The sequence below is a fragment of the Choristoneura fumiferana genome, chromosome Z (assembly GCF_025370935.1).
Source record: "Choristoneura fumiferana chromosome Z, NRCan_CFum_1, whole genome shotgun sequence".
In the NCBI taxonomy this organism is placed as follows: Eukaryota; Metazoa; Arthropoda; class Insecta; order Lepidoptera; family Tortricidae; genus Choristoneura; species Choristoneura fumiferana.
This window is the reverse complement of record NC_133472.1, coordinates 41706570-41728932: the sequence shown is the minus strand read 5'-3', so window position 1 is coordinate 41728932 and position 22363 is coordinate 41706570. Positions and strand designations below refer to the sequence as shown.

Here is a 22363-nt window from a genome sequence, read left to right as displayed (position 1 = left end):
AGTGGCTCATACAACTTTTCACACCGAGCATAAAGAAACTTGAAAAAAAAAAATCTAAATATTATTAAAGAACAACCAGCATAGAAAATGGCGTGGCTTTACAATTATCAACTTCAAAAAATGACATTTGCATAAAACACTCAGAAAAGCCTTGAATAGGAAAGTTGCACTTTGCTCCCTCTCGTCAGGGAGGAAAAGTTACTTTTCTGAAGGAGAGGTGTACATTTTTGCAAATTGGCTAATTCAGGTATCCTTTAAAACGGATGGTGGACTCTTTTTCCATGTTATGCTATCACATGTTTTCTTCATCGTAAGCTTGTGGTTAATTTGAAATGTATTTTCTCACATGAATCTCAAACTCAGTCAGAGGTGCCCGAATTTGAACCCATTCTTCTGCTTTAGAGGCCATATGTCAAACGACTAGGCCACTTAGACTTATATTTTTCAGGGCCTTCTCCGCTGAAAAATCCGCTATTTTTAGAAGAGATAAGCAAGGTACTCATAAATTAATGCAGTTCGTTTATGTGTAGGATCACCGCAAAATTAACGCCTTAATCACACAAACATAGGTACAGAAATCAATCTACATACAAAGTGCGCTCGAGCAAACGCACACATAGACACTGATCACGGACACGATATCTCGGACCGGTTGGACCAGTGCGAGCTCTGTGAACTTTTTTTGTGCAATAATGGAGAATGCGAATTTATTACACTTTAAAATATAATAATCGTGCATTTCGCCAATGTCGAATCGTTGCAAAATTTTCTGTGACAAATTTCGTCCCATGCGACGAAAAAGGTTGTATGATAATAAATGACTAAATTGATTTTATTGTTTTGTTTTATTAAGCTATTCCCAGCTTCATTTCTGTATATAAATTATTTCTCAAATCCAAGTACTTTTTGAGATTTCAACCCCTAAAAAAGTTCCATGTGATATGAGCTCGACGTAGAAAGTTATACATCTCGATAGAACTTTACACGCCGGTCGCCTCGCCCCGCGGAGTGGCGCGTGCGGGGTTCTATCGTCAGTCGTCACCGGTCTTCGCGGGAGATGACACGCTTTATTACTTTATGTTTTGGCACGTTTTCTTTGGTGTGGGTCTTTATAATTTTATGTTAATTTTGTGAGGCATGAATTTAACTCCTAATAAAACGAATCGTCGCTCGAGACGACTTATAAACTTGGCACTAGACCAACGAATCAACGAAGTACAAGTGAAATTAATGATTTAATTACAAATGGTCCAACAGAGGATAGTCATCATGGTTCAGAAGACGTAATCAGCTATTTCTTCTATTTAAAAAATAATAGTGAGTGTGTTTTTATGTTTTTACGGTTTAAGTGCTTCTGCCGTTAGATTCCGGAGTAAAAGGTAGCATATTACCTCTTAGAACTTTATTTATAGTAAATCAATATAAACCGGAAAAAAAATATTCGTAACGTATTATGATCTTAGCAATAAAAGTTTATATAGATTTCACGATCAGAAAAAAGTTTTATAGCACGATGTATATAGTTATGTACCATTAATCGATGGAAATTAGATAAAATTTCAGAGTTGTAAGAGCACTTGTACCCATTTACGCCGGAACAGACACGCGTTGTCGAGTTCACTTGTGCATATGTCACCTTCTTCTACGGAACTCATTTAAGTTAACACCGTTTACGTCTCAAATTTTATTTTCTATTTATTTTTATGGAATAAAATATCATACATACATACATATACATGACGCTTTATTCCCTGTATGGTAGGCAGAGACAATAAAGCGCCATATGCTTCTATTCTGACATAGTTCTCTCGCTTCATCCACATTCATCACTCCTCATACATGCTCGACGCTTTCGGGTACTTCTAACCTATATAGCCTCTTCAATATGCCGCCGATCTGGTCGGTGTACGTTTTACGAGGATAATATAATAAACTAATGCCCCAGTCATATCTTCTGCAAATGTAGAAACATCACACAGTACGGAATCATGTTTGTATGTATGTAAACTCTTTATTGCACATAAAAATAAAAATACAAATACACAGAGAGGAGAAAAAGGCGAGCTATTGATCTAGAGCGTGATGCGATGTAAAATCTAGGTAAAGAAAGTAGTGTCGCCGTTCAACCCGTCACTTTCTGTAGGCACATCGCCAATATTGGAACCATCGCCTACAAAGGAACTGACGCCTATAAATGAAATTTCTGATACCGAAACGGTTACTCTAACTCTAATTATGTCGCAAGTATCGAACGCAGGCTCGATGACTTCCAGCCACCTGAACAAGCCGGGTTCCAAATAGTACCGTAGACCGCATACATACGCTGCGGCAAGTCATACAGAATACCGAAGAGTATAACTTGCCACTATGTCTAGCGTTTGTGGATTACGAGAAAGCCTTTAATTCGGTCGAAACGTGAGCGGTGCTTCAGTTTCTCCAGCGATACCGTTGACTATTGGTATATCGAAGTGTTAAAGTGTTTGTATAACAACGCCACTATGTCGGTCCGAGTACACGAACAGAATTCGAATGCGATTCCTTTGAAAACAGGCGTAAGATACGTAGATGTCATATCTCTGAAACTGTTTACTGCCGCTTTCGAAGACGCCTTCAAGCTTCTGGAATGGAAAAGACTAGGCATCTCATCGGCGAATACATCACTCACCTTCGGTTTGCCGACGATATCGTGGTTATGGCAAAGTCTATGGAAGAACTCAGTACGCTACTCGAAAACCTCAATCGAGTGTTAAGAACAGGTGTCTACTCCTATTTTGGTTGAGAATTCGGTTCTTGAAGTTGTTGACGCATATGTATACATATGAAAAACCGTCAAATTAGGTAACTTCAACTTCGAGAAGATTGACCAATCGTCGAATCCAACACAGATGGGCACCGTTTGGAAAACTCAGCAATGTCTTTTCGTTCAAAATTCCTCAGTGCCTTAAGACGAAAGTCTTTTTAAACCAATGTGTGTTGACAATACATATGGATCGGAGACGTGGTGCTTCACTATAACCCTTATAAATAGAGAGAGAGCTCGGGATTTCTCTACGAGATCGAATTAGAAATGAGGAGATATGTAGAAGAACAAGGGTCACCATTATCGACATGGCCAAACAAATTAGCTCGTTGAAGTCGTGGCAATAGGCAGGCCATATAGGATGGAGAACGTATGGCTTGGGGCCGAAAAGTTCCAACGAGATGGAAGGATGACCTAGTTAAAGGCGGGTTCGCGGTGGATGCAACTAGAGGGCTATGGGGGAGGCCTATGTCCAAGAGTGGACATCCTGCGGATGTGATGATCACGATGATGATGAAATACATTGCTTTTAAAACTTTTTATATAATTTTCATGTGCGATCATAACAACAAGCACAAGGAACAAGTGTCATATTGTGAGTACCTAATGGGCAATGTCGTTGTAATAAACATTAATTATTATTTATTTCGTCATTGCGAATAATCACGTACAGTCGAGTTCATAAACATGTGAGCAAAAATTTGATAAAAAATATCTGAACATGACTCTATTGCTAACGGCGTAGAAGATAGATAGATAGATAGTCACATGTTGTTGAAAAATTATCAAAAAATCCGAGGAATAAAGTTTCATATGCCTATAGACCTCGGTTCACAAAGTCAAACTCCGACAAAGATAGTTCTATATTCTCTTAACACCGAATTTTTGGCTGTGCGTTCCCACGAAAACAATTACATATTACTTTAAGACCAGAATTCCTTGAAAGCCTTAACATTAAAAAAAGATTGCTACTAAAAAGTAATCCTGACAACTCTAGTAAAAACTATACTTAATTGCATTGACGAATTCCTATTACTTACAAAGCTATAATCAAATTAAACTAAGCGAAAATTCAAATGCCCCTAGTGAAAAGTAACATTTTGCAGAAGTGACTTTATTCGTCGGATGGACGATTTTGTAATATAACAATTACATAAACATTAAAAATATTTAGTTATTATTAATTTATATTTCCATTCTTCCCGTTTCATTCTCAACAATAAATCAAACTAGATACGAGTGCCACTCACTACCACGACAGTTTTTGTGCATAAGCCATAGTTGACAACCCTAGAGCGACCGCCGAGCGTAGGAAAGAAAAGTGAAACACATATTATGAGATTGTTTTCTGACTTATCTGCTTTGTGCCTTAGTCCAAAAATTGTTGATTGATGAGATGACTACGTCCTGTGCGTCTACTAATTCATGTAAACCCAGCATTAGTAGTTGTCAGAAATGACAAGACCAAGTTCCGTGCACATTTTCTTTACCTAACTGTTGATATCGATCGGGTTGACGTGTCATATGCAAATGAGTAGCGGGAATTAAAAAAAGGTTGTATAAAAAAGGTTTTAAAAGTCTTTATTCTTCGAAACTACTGCGGCCGAAGTGTTGTAGTGCGTTTTACTAGTTTTTGTTGGCAGCGGCCTTTATTGATCGTTAAAGTGCGGCGTTCTTTGGCCGAGGGGGAGGTTTAGGGCACAAGAGGGGGCGGGAGCGATAAGCGCTAGCGGTATGGCATTTTTTAAAATTAATAATTGAATCGGAGTTTATTTTCGAACTTCTTTTGCACTAATAAATGCGGGAATTTGAACCACTCAAAGATTCAATTAGCTTGAAATTTGATTTGGAATTTGGATTAGCAAATAACGATGTAGTAAATCTGGATAACCAAAAATGGTCTGTTAAAACATGTTTGAAAGCTAAATATTTAGGTAGTTGGTAATCACATAAAAATGTATAATACAACATAATCGAAACACATTTACACACATTGAAACTTATCAAGCAAGACCTTTACGGTGAAGTTGAATGTCGAAAGAAAACCTGCATACCAGTGAAGAAATTCATGGTGTCTACGAAGTTCCCATTCCACCTGAGGCCCGCTTGGGAACTTCTGTCCAGGCCGCCTCATTATGAGGGGAAATCTGTGCCCCGTAGTGGTACATATACAGACCGAGATGAATAATGATGAAATACGTATATGTAGATACAAAAACGTTTAATTAGTTGCTTTTAATTAGCCGGATGTGATTTTTATCTTATCGCGACTTCTTGTGCCATAATCCGCTTCACAAGGTAAAGTTGATAAAACGCAACTGAAAAACAATACCAGCGCCCATACCCGTGTTACGATCGCTTTACGATCCAGTTGTAAACTCCACGAACCTTACCTCCACTTCGGACCGGCGCGCACTAAACCTCCTCTACCCTCCCACTCATTCAACAATGTAAGGAAAAGGACAAAAATTAACAGCCCGCCCAAACGGGTCCAATGCGTGCTTAGATTTCAACGCTCGCAAGCGCCACAGCAACCGTTTTATTAAGGAAACTGGCAGGCCATAAAATGTGTTGCCGTTTTGTTCGAAAGAAAAAATCAAGCTTTCAAAGTACGTGTAATTAAGATTTGAATTGTGCTTAAACTTTGATACGAAAATAACGATCATTTTGAGATCTTTATTAATTTTACGTTGGCGGGGGCGCGTTACGTTGGTGTAGGTGCTAAATAAAAAATGTTTTAACATTTTTTACACTCACTCTTGGATCAGTGATTATATTGTAACGTTGGATATTTGATTTTACACGAGGCTTCTTAATGTTACGGCTTGTGCTGGCGTCTTTTTGAATTTTAAGTAAAATACATTTTACCGTCCCAAGCCTGATAGCTTGATAAGTAAACAAAATGCCGTAAGGTGTCAACGTTCGAATAAAAATTTAAATAAATTACCGTTTCAATTTACTTAAGTGTCATCGAAGTTATATATAATTTAGGTAGGTATACATTAAAATTAAGTAACAATTTTGAATATGTAGTAAGCTACAAAATCAGCATAATAATTCTGTAAATGTACCTATCTCATCTAATTGACATCACAAGGTAGATACATTTGCACTGTGCAGACTGTGGCTGTACTAAATTATACCTATAGTCATAATATTTACAAGTCATAATATTTACTAGGCATAATTTTGACTTCACCTAACTACATGCTCAAAGTTAATAAATAAACTTTTTAAATTGAAAATCATTGTTTTCTTGCTTGCGAACTTGCCTAGCGACTGAATTTGGTATGCGTTGATAAATAAATTGTATAGTTATGTGATTTTGTGTCATATCTAATTAAAATTATATGCATTTTGCACTCGCTTTTAATGACCTCGGTAAATTATAATTTAAACGTATTGTTTTATGTGGTTATAAATTAATTGTTTAAGAAGCATTTTGGTTAAAATCTGAATTTTAAATGAGACAATTCACAGCTACGGTGCGGGCATTAATTTTTTAAAGACCCAGTTTTGTTTAAGCATTAGAGGTTTCAGCGTAAGAAATATGCTTCTGGGCTTAACGCCACGATGTAAGTATGACAGGTAGGTATTAAAAAACTTAAAGGACACAAAATGGTTCTTACGTCAATAATTACTTATAAAAACTACAAATTATACTCCTAGGGTGAGTCCACGTTTGTATAATTTTAGTGTATTATAATATGATGCACTTAAATGTATGTCATACCATGATACACTATAATGCAAGGGAGATTTTATTTTCGTCGTTTAGAACCGATTGGCAATTTAGATCGGATAGAGCGTGTTGCACGATCGTAATACGCCTCAGTGATACACAACGGATATACGATACCTACGGTAAAAGATACAAATGTGGACGCCATTGACATATTGACTTGACACTAGGGTATTTGACAAATGACAGTTAATGTAACTAGGCCGTGTTGTTTAATAAAAATCTTTTTCATCACACTTGCTCGTAAACAGTGTCGTAACATGCAGGCTACCTTGGTTGCAACCCCCCAAATAAAACCCTCGACCTTAATGTGCTTGTCATGAAACCCGTGGTCGGTAAATGAGTCATTGCCCGTACTAATTTTCATGTCATGAAGCCATGTCATAAATGATCATTGCCCGTACTAATTTTCATGTCAGAAACCTAAAGTCGGCAAATGAGTTTGTTACTGCATGGTGTGCTGCTGCTCCGTGCGCGCGCTGCACACGCACGTCATGCCCATGCGGGGGGAGGGCGGCGGGGAGCTGGCGCTGCCAAGAGCGCAATCAGCGGTATCGGCAATTTTTGATAAAATATTAGTTTTTAAATATAATGACCCGGATAACTCACGTCTTAAATCGAGTTTAGCTCGACATGTTACTCGTAGCCCTTCGTCTTCGGAGCAACGCGACTCAGCGGCTGCTGCAACACGCGCACTGCGCGCCGCCGCTCTGCTCGCGCGACTACCCGACGAAACTGACACCGGCACACAACTACCCGCGTTTTCATCATCATTACAACTGTCAAATGTAGGGTAGCACACAACACTAACAACATCGCTCTGTAAAGGTACGTTCACACACACCGATGACGCAGCACGAATATTTAACACCGTTTTCCAACTCGGAGGTACCGTCCAACCACTATCCCGGTTGTATCGGTGTGTGTGAAAGTACCTTTACAGAGCGATGTTGTTAGTGTTGTGTGCTACCCTACATTTGACAGTTCTAAATAAACACGCGTTTTCTTACTACTCAATGGCTCGCTAAGAAAAAATAATTACCCCTTGATCTCCGGTAAGCCGTAAAAGCCATCTGAGGCTAACAGTAACAGCCCGTTAAAAAAAAATGCTTAATTAAATAAATAATAAATAAATATCACGGGACAATTCACACCAATTGACCTAGTCCCAAAGTAAACTTAGCAAAGCTTGTGTTATGGGTACTAAGCAACGGATAAATATAATTATATAGATAGATATATACTTAAATAGATATTAAACACCCAAGACCCGAGAACAAACATTCGTATTTTTCATACAAATATCTGCCCCGACACGGGAATCGAACCCGGGACCTCAAGCTTCGTAGTCAGGTTCTCTAACCACTAGGCCATCTGGTCGTCAAAACACGACCACGACGACGAGTGGTATAAATACTGCTTAACATCTTGTTCCTTACACCATTTGAAATTAAGTATAACCTAGCTGGTGCGTAAATTTGGTGTTCAATGAGCAGTACAGTTTCCGAGTTTCCATCGCCTTTACTGATTGCGATGACGGATGGCAACTAGCACCAACTCCTTAAAGATGGGAATCACTTTTCAGTTGGAGCTAGATGTCATTGTCTCAGACCCATTTGCGTCAACTTGGGTTAGCCGGTGAAATAAATAACTTTACGTTTGTGTTAATTATATGCTCCATTATATTCTATAGTAGGTATTATCAAAATTTGACTGCTAGACAAGTTGTATGTCACATTAGTGCACCACGAAAGAAAAAAATTGGATATGTACTACCAGTGGCGGATCCAGGAATTGTTCGGAAAGAAGGGTAAACACTTAAAAATAATGATATGTCACGAAATAACTTCTGTTTCTGTGGGCTTAAGATTTTTAGCCCGCCACTGGATGCTACTTAGTTTAGTTTTATATTACAATTACGTGGGCTACCCCTCGTTGACGCAAAAGGAGTCATAATCTGTGCCCAAGCGCGTTCTATCCCCATTCACTTATCGTTTTTGCATCGCCTAATATTTGTCCGACCCAGATCTGAACCCTGAATACTTGGAGATGGGGTTCCGAGGCGGCGGGAGCCTGGGCTCCTCGTCGCGCACGAAGCGGATGCGGACTAGCTTCAAGCACCACCAGCTCAGGACCATGAAGTCGTACTTCGCCATCAACCACAACCCAGACGCGAAGGATCTAAAGCAGCTCAGCCAGAAAACGGGGCTGCCGAAGAGAGTGTTGCAGGTAATTATAAAGTTTTTGGTAGCTCAGTGAAATAAACGGGGTTTATGTATACAAAGTCCCATTAAACAACTTTAAAACCTTCATAAAACCTTCCTCATGTAAAGCTTTTTCTGCTATCTCTCTGCTCTTAATAAACAGTGGGCAGTGGGGAAACTCCACCGTCTATAAATGTGATGTCTGGTAGTGCTACGTTCTCTCCTCCTCCCCACAATGCTGACTCACAGGTCAACAGTCCGGCCGACCTTCAGTGCGTGTTAGGACTAGACCATTGTCCGCAGTTAGCGCCTAAAATTTGATAGGTACTGATATGGTACTCTTTATGGTTCGATTGTACCTTTCTATCTGACCATCCTCATTGGGCGTAAGGGCGTGATCTTTTTGCTTGTCTCTCAGATGACCATTGTAAGATTTTTATAGGTGTCTTGGTTCATATATTCCCAGTCTCTCTAATGCCTGTTAAGTCCATTCTAAGGCACAAATCTCGATTAAGTTTTAGATGTCAAATATGAGCACTGTTGAAATAATAATTTCACTCTTGTTGAATTAAATTAACTTGCTCTATTTATCATTTCCCGTCTCATTTCTTGGAAGAAATACGATTATTACGTCGTTTCAATGCTACTTTAGATTTGGCCGACATTTTTTTTCCTTCGAACTGGTTCATGCAAAAAAATACACGGTTATTACTTCATTTCTTATCATACTTCCTCTTAGTGTTTTAACGATGTTATTACTGTTGTTAAACATGTATAATACCCGTTTGTTTCATTTTGGTTTTAAAATAAGTATTAAATAACAACGATATCGATTTAGGTATCAAAAATTTACTGACTTAAAAAGCATGTTCGTTAATATCATCAATGTTTTAGATACGTCGATGATATATCAATTCCGCGAAACCAATATTGGTTAATGCCAGGTAACCAACAAAAGTAAGCAAATTTGAGATTTTGCGGCAGGCATTATATTCTATAACAAAGATATTTAATTTATAACGCTTTCCTGTAAAAATTGCCTCCAGAGTTACGTGGTATTGCAGTATCATTGACGAAAGGTCGTTTTAAATTGACGCCTTCATAATAATGTTAATAATGTTTAATATTTCAGGTAATATACGTTTAGAATGTATGTATACTCGTAATGAAAGAAATCTAACACTTCTTTTAAATAATTAAACTATTTTAGGTTTTGGTGTCAAGACGAGGATTCAACGGTTTGTATTCGCCTTCATTTTATTAACGCCCTCTAGTTGGAAATATAAGTCCAGATTTATTGTTAAGCTTAGTTGAACAGTGCCAGAATTAGGCAAACGTTAATCTTAAACTACATTTATCGACTAAATCCACAATTAATTTTCCTACCGTCCAGTACGACATTAGGACTAATCGTCCTAAAAGATCTAAGTACGTCAGTTATATTATGAGAAAGTACTGGACACTTTTTTTTGATAATTAAATACAAAATTAAGGAAACATAGTAATTGGATAGTGTCCTAAAAGATCTAAGTACGTCAGTTATATTATAAGAAAGTACTGGACACGTATTTTTTTTTGATAATTAAATACAAAATTATGAAAAAAATCACAGTTAAAGTTGTGCGTGATATCACGCCGTGTGACAGTTCAACATGGTGTGACATCACGGGCCCTCATCTCCCAAACGGTGACGCGTTCATCATTGCAATTTTTTGTTTGAATGTCTAAAAAAATACCTGTCTAATAATTTCTGATTAGATATTTTTACTTAGGAAACTTCTCGATACTCGATTTTCTGTTGAATTTAGCTTAGTGTAAATGTAAACTCTCCAACTCAAATCAGTTTTTTCCTGCAAGATGGCGATATTCGTGAACCCGTTTATTTCGAATTCGAGCGATTATATCGCATAAGTACCTTCACTGTTCGGTGGTAAACACCTGTATTAGCATTCATAACATTTCAACCTTGATTCGAAATGTTCCATTCACGAGATAAACAAAATATTATGCAAAGCTTTTACGTTTCTTTTTCAAAATGTTGGTAGCTAATGCGAAATAAATGTACGGCCGGTATCTTGAATGTATCTGTAATTTAAAAACGCATTGCGAACTGGTGTAGTGTAAATTACCGTGATTGTAGCATGCTGTCTCTGTTTTGCCGGGTCAGACGACAAGGCAGGGGTGCGGCGAAACGGAACGACTCGCATCGAAGCACTAAGTGAATTTTGATATTTTTTTTATCAACGAGTTCGGACAAAATGCAGTTTGTTTTTGTCTCCGTTTGTAGAAATCTAAAGAGGTAGTTGCATTAAGTTACTAATGCCCACTGCCACTTCAGTTTCGCAATTCTTCGCGCTTTTTCGGTAACCTTAGTTCTACAGCGGATATCACCAGTTATGATTCTATCTCGCAGAGAAACCCTGAGCATAGCCCTCTCCATAGCCCTCTGAGTGACTTTGAGCTTCCTCATGAGACCCATCGTTAGCGCTCACGTCTCAAATCCGTATGTCATCACTGGCAACACACACGTGTTTACATTATTTCAGTTAAATCATTATTCGAGCTGTTCAACCATCACTTTTTTCTTGACACTTTTTTGTAAGAGTTTTGTAGTTATCTGGTAGAAATACAGATACTCTAACAAATAATCGAAAACGACATCTAAATCTACAACCAATTCGTAAAAAATGTGACCAAGTAAATTAGGCGGACACTCTCGAATAATGACGCGCCAGCGAGTCACAAGACATCGATCAAGCACCGCAGTATCATGCTGGCATCTAAATATTTTGCTGGAATAATGCAAACAGGGCCTAACCCGAATCAAATCAAAGCCTACAACAAACAAGACGTCACCTTTCCATCTAAAAACAACCGTAAAATCGATCTCGACGAACAATAAACTCTAAAGATGGTAATTGACGAAACAAACCCTAGTCCTTTGGCGGGCTTTACTTTTAAGTGCTGGTTACCAAACAATTAGCAGGAACAGGGGGGCCGACGTGTGGCCAATCCATTAGACTTGGTAATGGTACACAGATGTGGCAATGTGGTAACAGCTGATGCTCGGGAGCTGGGAATTCCTGGCAGAGAATTCACAAAGAAATTACAGAAAAAAGAAAGCATTTATTCGTGACATTACCTAAAATAAAATAAACAAACAAATAAGGGAATTTACCTCGCGTGATATTTTTATTATCTTTCTAATTTGGATGCTTTGGTAAAAAATGACCACAGATATCCACAAACACATGGAATAATAGAGAGATTGCATAGAGCAATGAGAGTTTCTTGGCAGATAAAATGTCGTCGGATGGCGTTAATGTCGAGAGGTCCTTTTGACGTTACAGTCTTGTACCGGCTCATTTAGTTAATCAGCCAATCACTAAAGTGACACAAATTTCAAAGTTGTCATACAGACCTCACGATACTATAGTTTGGCTAATGAAAGCTGAATTCAGCTATTTTTGAGTGGCAACATTAGTCAAATGTCATGGGCAAACAGACCAAAGAGTATAAGAAAACAGACACTTGAGCTTGTACTATTATCTATTCTGTGACTTGTTAAGTTTAGTACCTCTACGTGGGTTAAAATAGGTTTTTTGGAAATTTACTGCTGAAACATGGGTGAAACAATCAAAAGTGGTGTGCGACAGATTATTTTTAGCATTAAAAAGAAAGTTCAAATAAAAACAAGCAGAGAGGGAAGCCTTGTTCAAACAGAAAAAAAGAGTATTTAGATGCGGTGACCAAATTTGTAGGTTAGTGGGCATGGCAAAATATTTTGATACTAATATCCCTTTCAGAGCTGGCCAATACAATTGTGGTTCTTAAGATTCAGCTTTTTGTGTTCAACGAATCGTTTAAAATAATTACTTATTTTTCAATAGGCATGCGATAGACAGAGAAGTATAAAATATTCTTATGCCTAAACGTCACTTTTGTACGGCAGAGAAGCTTCTGGTGGGAAGGCTACTTATTCATATCTCTAACACGAATACCTTCTTTTTGACTTTTAATCAGACTTGCGTTTGGTTTCTACATATTTAATCACAGATTATAAGCTATTGTTGTTCTTCGTAAATTTATAAATTTATTATTACCTATTTATTGTACACTTTTCCTTTTGTGCTGATTCCGGTCCAACACATTAGCTGCAAAGATATGAAGGTGTTGGCTGAAAATCAGCGCTGTAGTAGGCAGCATATACTTACTGCAGCATAATGCTGAGTCAATTCCTTTTCGACATCATCAAATGTTTTTATTTTCTGTAAATTATGTATTATTTTAAGTTCGATGTCGAAATAAAGTTATGTCTATGTCTATGTCTATTCTGTGGTATTATTTATTTTTTGAATTTGCCGCGTTTTTGCAGGTTTATCTTTCATTTCATTAGCCAGACTCCAGCACCAACTTGCCTGTCGCAGGAACCCTCATTGTTCTATGTACGAAACAGTGTGCTTTCGCAGACGCCAGTAGTATGGACAGGATTGCAAATAAGCTCCCAAATACTACTTCAGAACCTACTGCCTGATCTTGAGTCACCGCGGTATTCAATTTGTTTTGATATAAAATAGCAATTCTGCAAAAGCCTACTCTTACCTACTCGAAGAGATCTTACGTATCTATATATTATACACGACGACAGACAGGCGCACAATCGCGACAGAGGTCCCTTCGTGCGTTCCATAATGTATCGCATATATAATCACAAACTTAAAGCAGACGTTGGCGAAAATTGAAAACAACGCGGCCTCATACTGGGTCCAGTATTTGAATCACGAACAGCGCCACGGCTACCAGCACAGCTAACTTTGTTTCCTTAAATTCCGAGCCCTCCCGAAAGCTTCCGATGCTAACCGAATAAATCTCAACCAATTATAAAAGGCCTAAGGCTCTCCCTGTATTGATCGCGATTTTTACAGCAAAAAGGCAGCAGCCATCTTGGATTTTGCATTCCAACCGCAGTATGTGCTTTGTTCGTCTACCGCTGTTCCTCATAGGTTTTGTTTTAAAAACGAAAAGCGGCTCCATTTTTAAACATAGAACAGACCATTTTATTTGTAATTTGCGAATTCAACTTTTCTTGCATTTTGGTCGGTTCTATCAATTTCTATCTAACCTGTGGTTACCTAAGACAAATAAATGTATTTTTTTTAATTTAATTTTATCAAAGTGTCATTTTATACTGATATCGCATTCAACGTAAGTTATATTTAAGGGTTGTTTTTTCAAGTTTAGATTTATTTTCGGGAAATTTAAATTAAAGTAGTGATCTCTTTAAATTTTTACCGGTTTTCAGCAGATGAAACTGTCATCACCTCTAACTTTTACTTGCATTGTATAGGTTGGATTGGTAATGCCGTGAAAAAAAAACTCAAGTCTAAGAATGTCGTTGTAAGCAATAATTTTAGTTTTAGGCCCAGTTCAGTTTACCTCACGGTATCTATCTCTATCCCTTCAAATGATAATGAAGTATGTACCTTCGTTGTGGTTTAAAGGTAGGATCTATACACACACGGCTGGCGGACCTTTGACATAATATGATACTAGCTTTTGCCTGCGACTTCGTCCGCGTTGAAATAAACGCGCGATAAACGATTTTTACGACTTAGAAAGTAGTCTATGTCACTCTCTGGCCCATAAACTATCTCTATGCCAAAAATCACGTCAATCCGGCGCTCCGTTTCGACGTGAAAGACAGACAAACATACAAACACACACTTTCACATTTTTAATATAAGTATGGATATGGCATTTAAGAGATACTCAAAAAACTGTTTACGGTTTTGTGCTACTACTGCACTTTGACGGCAGAAAAATGCAGTAATATTGCCTATTTCATTAAATATCAAAATCAAGCTTTCATTATCAAATATTTTAAACTCAAAATCTCGACTGTGCTCTGCTATGGCGCCATCTTTACAACGTTGACAGAAACACACTTTTTTCAGTCCGTGACAAATCAAATCATAATTTATCCCGCCCCAAGGCCCTTTTCACTCACTACTAAATAAAGTTAAGTGTCAAGCTTCCCGTAGACTAATTGCTTTGCCAAGCTATTCTGAGGCGTGCGCAGCTAAGAATAAAGGCGCGGGAATCCGAGCAGTTTGAGGGTTATTTATAGTCATTGATGCTAGTGAAAATTGTGTCGACTCTAATGGGGGAGTGAGACGGCGAGCTTTAGTCGTACTTGGATATAATTATGTCCAATTTTGTTTAGATTTTTCAAGGATTAATTAAGTAAGTACCTAATACATAAATATTAAGGGAGAAATGAGACTTATCGATCTAGCTCCAAACCAAGCAACGCTTGTACTATAAAGGTATTATTTACTACCTAGGCGACAGATAAAGTTTTAATTACTTAGTATAACATGTTTTTATTTTATTTAACATTCGCTCCGACCGAGAATTGAACTCGGGACTTATGTAAACCTTCTTTGTCAGGTTCTGTCACCGCTACATAAGCAAACTATTAGAAAACTAAAATTTTTACTTCAAACTCAACTTTTTTACTTTAAATATAACCGCTCTGTTGGATAACAGAACATCGACACAATTGCTATGTGGCGATTACATAAAAAAGATATCAAACAGTAAACATGTAAATTTAAAATCTAAAACTTGTTTTCTTGTAAATAAATATATATGTCATTATGCTACTGGATGAGCGATACTTTATATACATTATTTGTATTGACATTTGTAGTTTTCTGCCTTCAACGGCTGGTTTCTTTTTTGACATATCCACAATTTTGTACAGAACGCTCAGTACGGGTGTCCGAGTCACCCTTGGCTGTTTTATTACAAGTTTTTTTTTAACTGGCCCTGTTTGTTTTTGGGCAAATCTTGCAAGTTGACCAACTTCTAACGGTTGGACAGACTTGAAAGGTATTACACTCATCAAAAGTGCATAGGGATATATATGTAATATTTATTACTGCACACACTGTGCACATTTAGATATATAGACATAATATTTCTACTGAGTCAAAACATCACATTTTTCTAGGAATAAACGGGATAATGAGTATCCCTCCCTAGATTTTTTTGATGTGTATATTTCATTTCCATACAACACATGGTTGGATGACAATCCAAGTACATATTATACAGTCAATAAAAAGTACAGTAGCAAAAACAGTTTGTTTTTTCATCGGAAATAGGTACAGAAAAACCAGAAAAAGAGACCAGCGCTGGGAATCGAACCCAGGTCCACAGCATTCCGTGCTGCGTGGCATACCCCTACACTACCACTGGACAGGAGTACAGACACGAATTTCTCTTATGCACACATATCTCAGGTTGCTTATTTCTACAACGCTCCCACCGTAAAAGTACAAAATTTGGAGTTGAAATAAAAAATACAAAAACACTCCAAATAACCAATCATAATTTGTTTTTTTTAAACAGAAACTAGTATTAAGTTAAGATTCAATGTAAACTCGCAAACCCTCCACAGAGAACTCCCCCGATCCCCGCCTCGTTAATTAGCCCAAATCCCCCCCCCCCTTAACGACATCAAAGGCCGCAACGCGTAAATAAAATCACCTCATATGTGATTAATTGTGACTTTTCCTTAAATAAATAACTTTGAAAATAAATAAGTTGGATAAATTAGGTGCCCCCGTCAGCCGCGTCAAATGACAAATGGCTGCGTTTGAGCGTACGGAAATTACCACACCAACCGACCGGCAAGAGCCACGCCGGTTAATTACTAGAGCATCTGATTGTGCCCGCGGTGCAGTAAAGGCGACCGTAATGCGTAACCCCTTAGGTTGGTGTGGATCCGGTACTTACAATGTTAAATTATATCAGGACGAATGCTGAGGTGTGACCAACCGGTACTAATTGTAGTTCAGTTCTAAATTAGAGTATGAAAACGTTTTGAAAATAGCTGAGGGGTATGGTTTTATTGGTGGCAATGTGTCGCGCTGGTGGGGGATGTTTGGGCTAGAAACTTGTCGGATTGAGAATGAGATATGTCATGAAGATGCCAAGGTCTCATTGTGACTCTATTGGAAAGCAATTTCTATGCAATCGTTGAATTTTAATTTGTTTGCGGGTTCCGTATCGGAGTGAAAATCGGAACAATAGGGTCACAACGTGTATCCGTCTGTCTCTTAATCTGCAGGACGATTAAGTTTAATTTTGGTACATTTAGGGGCTGTTTCACCATCCATTGATTAGCGTTAACCGACGGTTAAATGTGATGCCGTCTCCGTCTATTCGAACAAAACAAATAGAGACGGCATCACACCTAACCGCCAGTTAACGCTAATCAATGGATGGTGAAACAGCCCCTTAGTCTAAAATATATTTCAATAAAAAAGTAATCACTGTTGACGAAGTGACAGAAAACACAATAATAATAAACCAGTTATTTGAAAAAAAAATGCAATAAAATGTTCCTAGGTTTATTGTACACGCCAACGCAAAATTGCTACTCAACAAAAGTAAGAGAAAGAAATTAATTAGTTCTTATTTTTAAAAGCGACTTCTGAATTTAAAAATGCCAACTAAATGGCGTAGGCGCATGAAATATAGTGCCAATGTCGCGGCAGTTGCCTTATAAAACGAAAGCAGTAGTGATGAACGCAATCTAATTTGGGTCTTGACACGGTCGTGTTAAGTTCCAAATGCATCGTTTGTTTCCTTCAATGAACTCGATAGGGCTGTTGGATATATCATCGATGCATCGATATCGATTAAATTGAGTATTAACGGTTACTTATAATTTTTAGCGTAAACTCAGTATGAGGTACGCGTACGTTCTACTTATCGATTGATTTGCTGTATGAATATATATTTTATTCAGTCTATTACTTGCTCCACTGCTGTGAGCATAGTTTATTTTATATAAGAAATGCTCCATGTTTTTTTTGATCAGATAACTTGGTCAAGCAGAATATTGCTTTTTGGCCGTATCTATTCGAACCTACAAAAATCTACCACCGGTTTGAAATACCTGTGTTAAAAAAACTGTCATGAAACTCAACTAGGCATTTTGAGCATATTTACAATGTTAATTTAAAACAATGTCGATATAATAATAAGAGATGTAGGGACTGTTTCACCACCCATTGAATTATTTTAACTGACAGATATGATGCCGTCTCCGTCTATTTGAACAAAACAAACACAGACGGCATCACATTTTTCCGTCGAATAAATTTAATCAATGGATGGGGAAATAGGTGGTTAAACGGTTAAAATCATGATTTGATAATCGGAAGATCTTTTTGAAGGGTGAGGCCGTGCGAGGGGCACCACTATTGTGAACGCACTAACATTTTTACACCAACAAACTGTTTTACAGTTTGGCGTACTGTAAATATGTTATGTATGTGCTAATATTATAAAGAAATTAAAAAAAATTGAAAATGGTTTTCCAGAAATATGGAAACTTGGTCGGACCGTTCCTGATTATAATCGTGAGTTGAACTGTAATTCTGTAATTCTATGATACATATCTCCCGAGAGCTCAAGCGATATTAAATTCAAATTCAAAAATCTTTATTGCCGCCAAAAAAGTAAAAGGAAACGTTAAAAATGATTGTAAATTAAAAAAAACTGAACATAAATTATACTATTAAATATCATATTAGTGTAATGTGACAATGGGTCCCGGTCTCAGCACGTGCTGGACATTGAGGTCCAGCGCTAATTTTCAGGCTGGGCCCTAACAGAACTCGGTCGGTAAAGTATGTCGATACTTTCGATTATTTCCAAACCCAGCACAACCCTACGTACAATTATGTGATTTGTCTTGTATACCCTGAAATATGTCCTAGACGTTAATGACTGTTGAAAAAAGTATTCCCCTGTTCGTATTATAGTACCATCAGTCAAGTACGGCTACCGGTGATTTTAAATTGAACGATTAATTCAGCCGTAGGTATTAATTGTTTGCAATAAAAAAGGTAATTACGGTAATAAATGTAGTGACGTGCTGATAGGTGGTAGCAGTAGTGTGGTGTAGCAACTCGATTCCCATTTCTTAACGTTCACAGTCCGTTGAGGCATATGTGCCTCATGGGTGGTTTCACTGGTACGGACACGCGGCACATGCGCCTCAGGGGTGATTTCTCTGTTACATCCATGCGGAACATGTGCCTCATGGTCAGAGGTAATAACTAATAACTTAACACGAAACTTTATGAGCGCTTAGTGATTTATTTATACTAAATTAAAATTGAAATTCAAAAAATATTTATTGCCACCTAAAATAAACGGAAGACAATAGAAATGTGATTCAATTAAAAACTAATCATGTTATACCCTCCTAAGTCCTCGCGTACTTTATAAAGGACTAATTAACACTAAGAATAATAGCCGAACGTACTTTATAAAGTACAGATTGTTAATTGAATAAAGAATTCTTCGGGCTATGTCGGTAACCTTAGTTCTACTGCGGATTATCGTCATTTGGAGCGACGACCTGATCGCGGTGGATGCGAAAAGCACAAGACTGGTCTGAGTGGAGAGCCTTGGGGGAGGCCTATGTCCAGCAGTGGACGTCTTTCGGCTGACATGATGATGATGATGATGATTCTTCTCTACTTTCTGTTTTTTTTTCTTATAAATGACCTTGATTGACCCCTATTTCACCTGATGTTGAGTGCAGATGATACCAAAGGTCTTTCTAGCCTTGAAGAACCCTAGTTTGTATTTATCCTAACAAAAATGTTCACTTCACGCCATTGGGTGGTAGTGAGTCTACTGGAGTTGACTTTAGCTTCTTTGTAGCAGGAGTCATCTATGAATTACATCACACATTTAGTTGGACTCAAGATTTGCCAGCGAGCTATGGAGCGGAGTATTCTAGGTGTTCGGGGATCTGATAGAATCAGAAACACTGAACTGCGCTCCAGAACTCAAATTGTCGATGTGGGAATGAAGACCGCCAAATTAAAATGGGACTGGGCGGGACACGTCTGCCGCATGCATCCGGATCGCTGGGCCAAAGTAATCACCGATTGGCTTCCATGCGACGGGCACCGGAGCAGAGGCAGACCTAGGAGGAGATGGCGGGACGACCTGGACCGGTTCCAGTCAGATTGGAAAGAGCTGGCCAAGAGTAGAGACGAGTGGAATAAGAAAGGGGAGGCTTTAGCCCTGCAGTGGGACACATTATAAGCTATTTAAAAAAAAAAAAGTTGGGGGGAGGGTAGGCGGTTTGTGATACAGGAACAAAATATTGCGATATAATATACCTAGGTAACTGCGAGGACATTCGAAGACTGACCTAACTCACGCATCTCTCACTCGTAATAAACTGCACTACACTACACTGTTAAAAAGATGATCATAATCAGGCCACCCGCCACTTCATTAAAAAAAATATAAATCCAAAACCGCCACTTTTCTGCCATTTTTTTGCAATATAGGGTGTTCTGAATGCAGAACTAATAATAAAAATACAAATGTCACGCAAGCTAAAAACGCGACCGCGAATAAGTATGGCTTAAAAAAAAACCCAGCTCACTTAAAGTTAACTGCTTAAAAAATGAGTTATTGCACAGATGGTGGCTCAAAGGATTACGTTTCTACTAAAAGGTATGAAAACACATACACGAGCACACTGACAGTGGGAGAGAGTAAACTGGACATCGATTGTCGAAGGAAATAATTATACTCGTACTAGAGAGAGAGAGAGAGAGAGAAACATTTATTACACGGTACTATGTCTATTTGACACCGTAGCAAAGTGGCTAGAGAACCTGGGGGGCTACTACCAAATTCGAAAATCGAAGTTCGTATCGTACCGTTCCTTTCATTCTTGTAATAAATAATATTAGTGTGAGTGGGACGGCAAGATACGAAGCCAGAATTATGCACTTCGTAGTTTAGGATCTGACTATGACCAACAGTAACTACAAGCTTTGTTTAGTTTAGGACTAGATCAATAGTGTACAGTCACCTGCATTAATATCTGCCACAACGGAGCGTGCAAAAATACCTGACACGTCTTACCGCTTTGTTTTGTCAGATATTGGTGCTGGTGACTGTACCTACCTATGAAATAGTTATCGTAGTTAATTATTACAAAATATTGGACAAGTATTTTTTCCTTTAAACAATTAAGAAAAAAATATGAAGAATTAAATGTTGCCTGCGACTCCGTCCGAGTAGTTTTTGTTTATCGCTATCCCGCGGGCACTATGCGATTTTCCGGGTTAAATCTATCCTATGTCCTTCCCGGGAACTCAAACTATCTGTGTGCTGAATTTCTTCTAAATTGGTTCAACGGTTTAGACGTTATTGAGTAACAAGCATCCAAACAGCCAATCACCTTCACAAACTTTTACATTTATATTATTAGTAGGATAGTAAGATTCTTTTTGTTACTAGTTATCTATGCAAATCCTTGCTTTTTCTTTTGTTTAAAAATAGCCAAAACCTTTTTGGAATATGTTTCCTTCTACCGCAATTAGTCTACGTATTTATATACAGGGGGTGTTCTGAGCGATGAGCACTCATTTGTCGCCGCTCAATTTGCGGTGAGCACTGGTGCCTAATGAGCCGCAACGAATGCGAGTGGCTCCATCACCGCTTGATAGATAAATTAACGGCTAGACTTATCCCAGTCTAATCTTATTATAACAAATCGAGGTATTCGTCATCAGCTGGATCAATAAAAGGTCTGCCTCTTAGAACGCCACAGTGACAAGTCACTGGTTGCAGCAACTCTCACCATGACGTTAGCAAGGAATCTGCTGATGATTCTTAGCACCCTGCTCCTCCGCTATCTAGTCTGCTACTGAGACCAGATATTGGGACCGTGAAAAACGGGTGGTGGAGAGAAGAAACGATCACAGCGCTCGCTACGGCTAAAAATGAAACCAACGGCGCTGGCATGAGCTGTCAGATTGTACGGTTTTTCAGTGAAGATTGATAGTTTTTAAGATGAATATTATCTTAACTAGATGTTTTATTGCGTTGTCAAAATACTAACAACAATAGTGACTGCAAATTTTAATTTAATAGTATGGTGGAAATAAGAACAACCAAATAAGAAGAAATTCTGGCACGAACCCCGTTTCCGTGGCAAGCACTTTTAACTAAACACAACAATATACTATCGTCGTCCAGAATTGCCTAATATAGTATATTATACTTACCTATATCATAAGATTTCATTTAAATCTTGAATGTTTACTTACTTCTCGCTTGACAGTTGTGAGAACATAATTCTCAATAATTCCCATAGTTGCCACCGCTATGTGGCGCTGTCGTCGTGCACGGTCCCAATAGAGGAGCCACTGGGGACTATGGTTTGTGGCCGAGTTGCACTTTTCTATATGAGGGCAGGGGACAGCTGCTGATTTGGCGATCGGAGACTAGTAATACACATAGAATATGCTGCTGCCGGTCTTCTCGGTTCCCCTTGATTGCCTTCTTCGATATCCAACGGGAAGAGATGGAAAGGGGGTATTCTTTCCCAGTCACCGCATGGAACATCAGGATATCGAGGTATTAATGAGCAATCAAAGACATTAATATGTATTGTATATCTGCGCTACCAACTCAATAATATTTACAACAGATCTTACTGTTTTTTTAGATTTGAGGCTCTAGCAGGTTATAATTGCATTGGCTTCGGTGCTGGAA

The 22363-nt window shown here is 38.2% G+C and overlaps 1 protein-coding gene across 1 annotated transcript in view; it reads left to right on the top strand.

The window, feature by feature from the left end:
- Positions 1–22363, top strand: part of LOC141429229 (LIM/homeobox protein Lhx9-like) — a 140256-nt gene that overhangs the window by 108922 nt on the left and 8971 nt on the right. The window contains exon 6 of the mRNA XM_074089539.1: positions 8553–8771. Within this exon, the coding sequence (XP_073945640.1) occupies positions 8553–8771 (219 nt within the window). The remainder of the gene's footprint in view (positions 1–8552; positions 8772–22363) is intronic.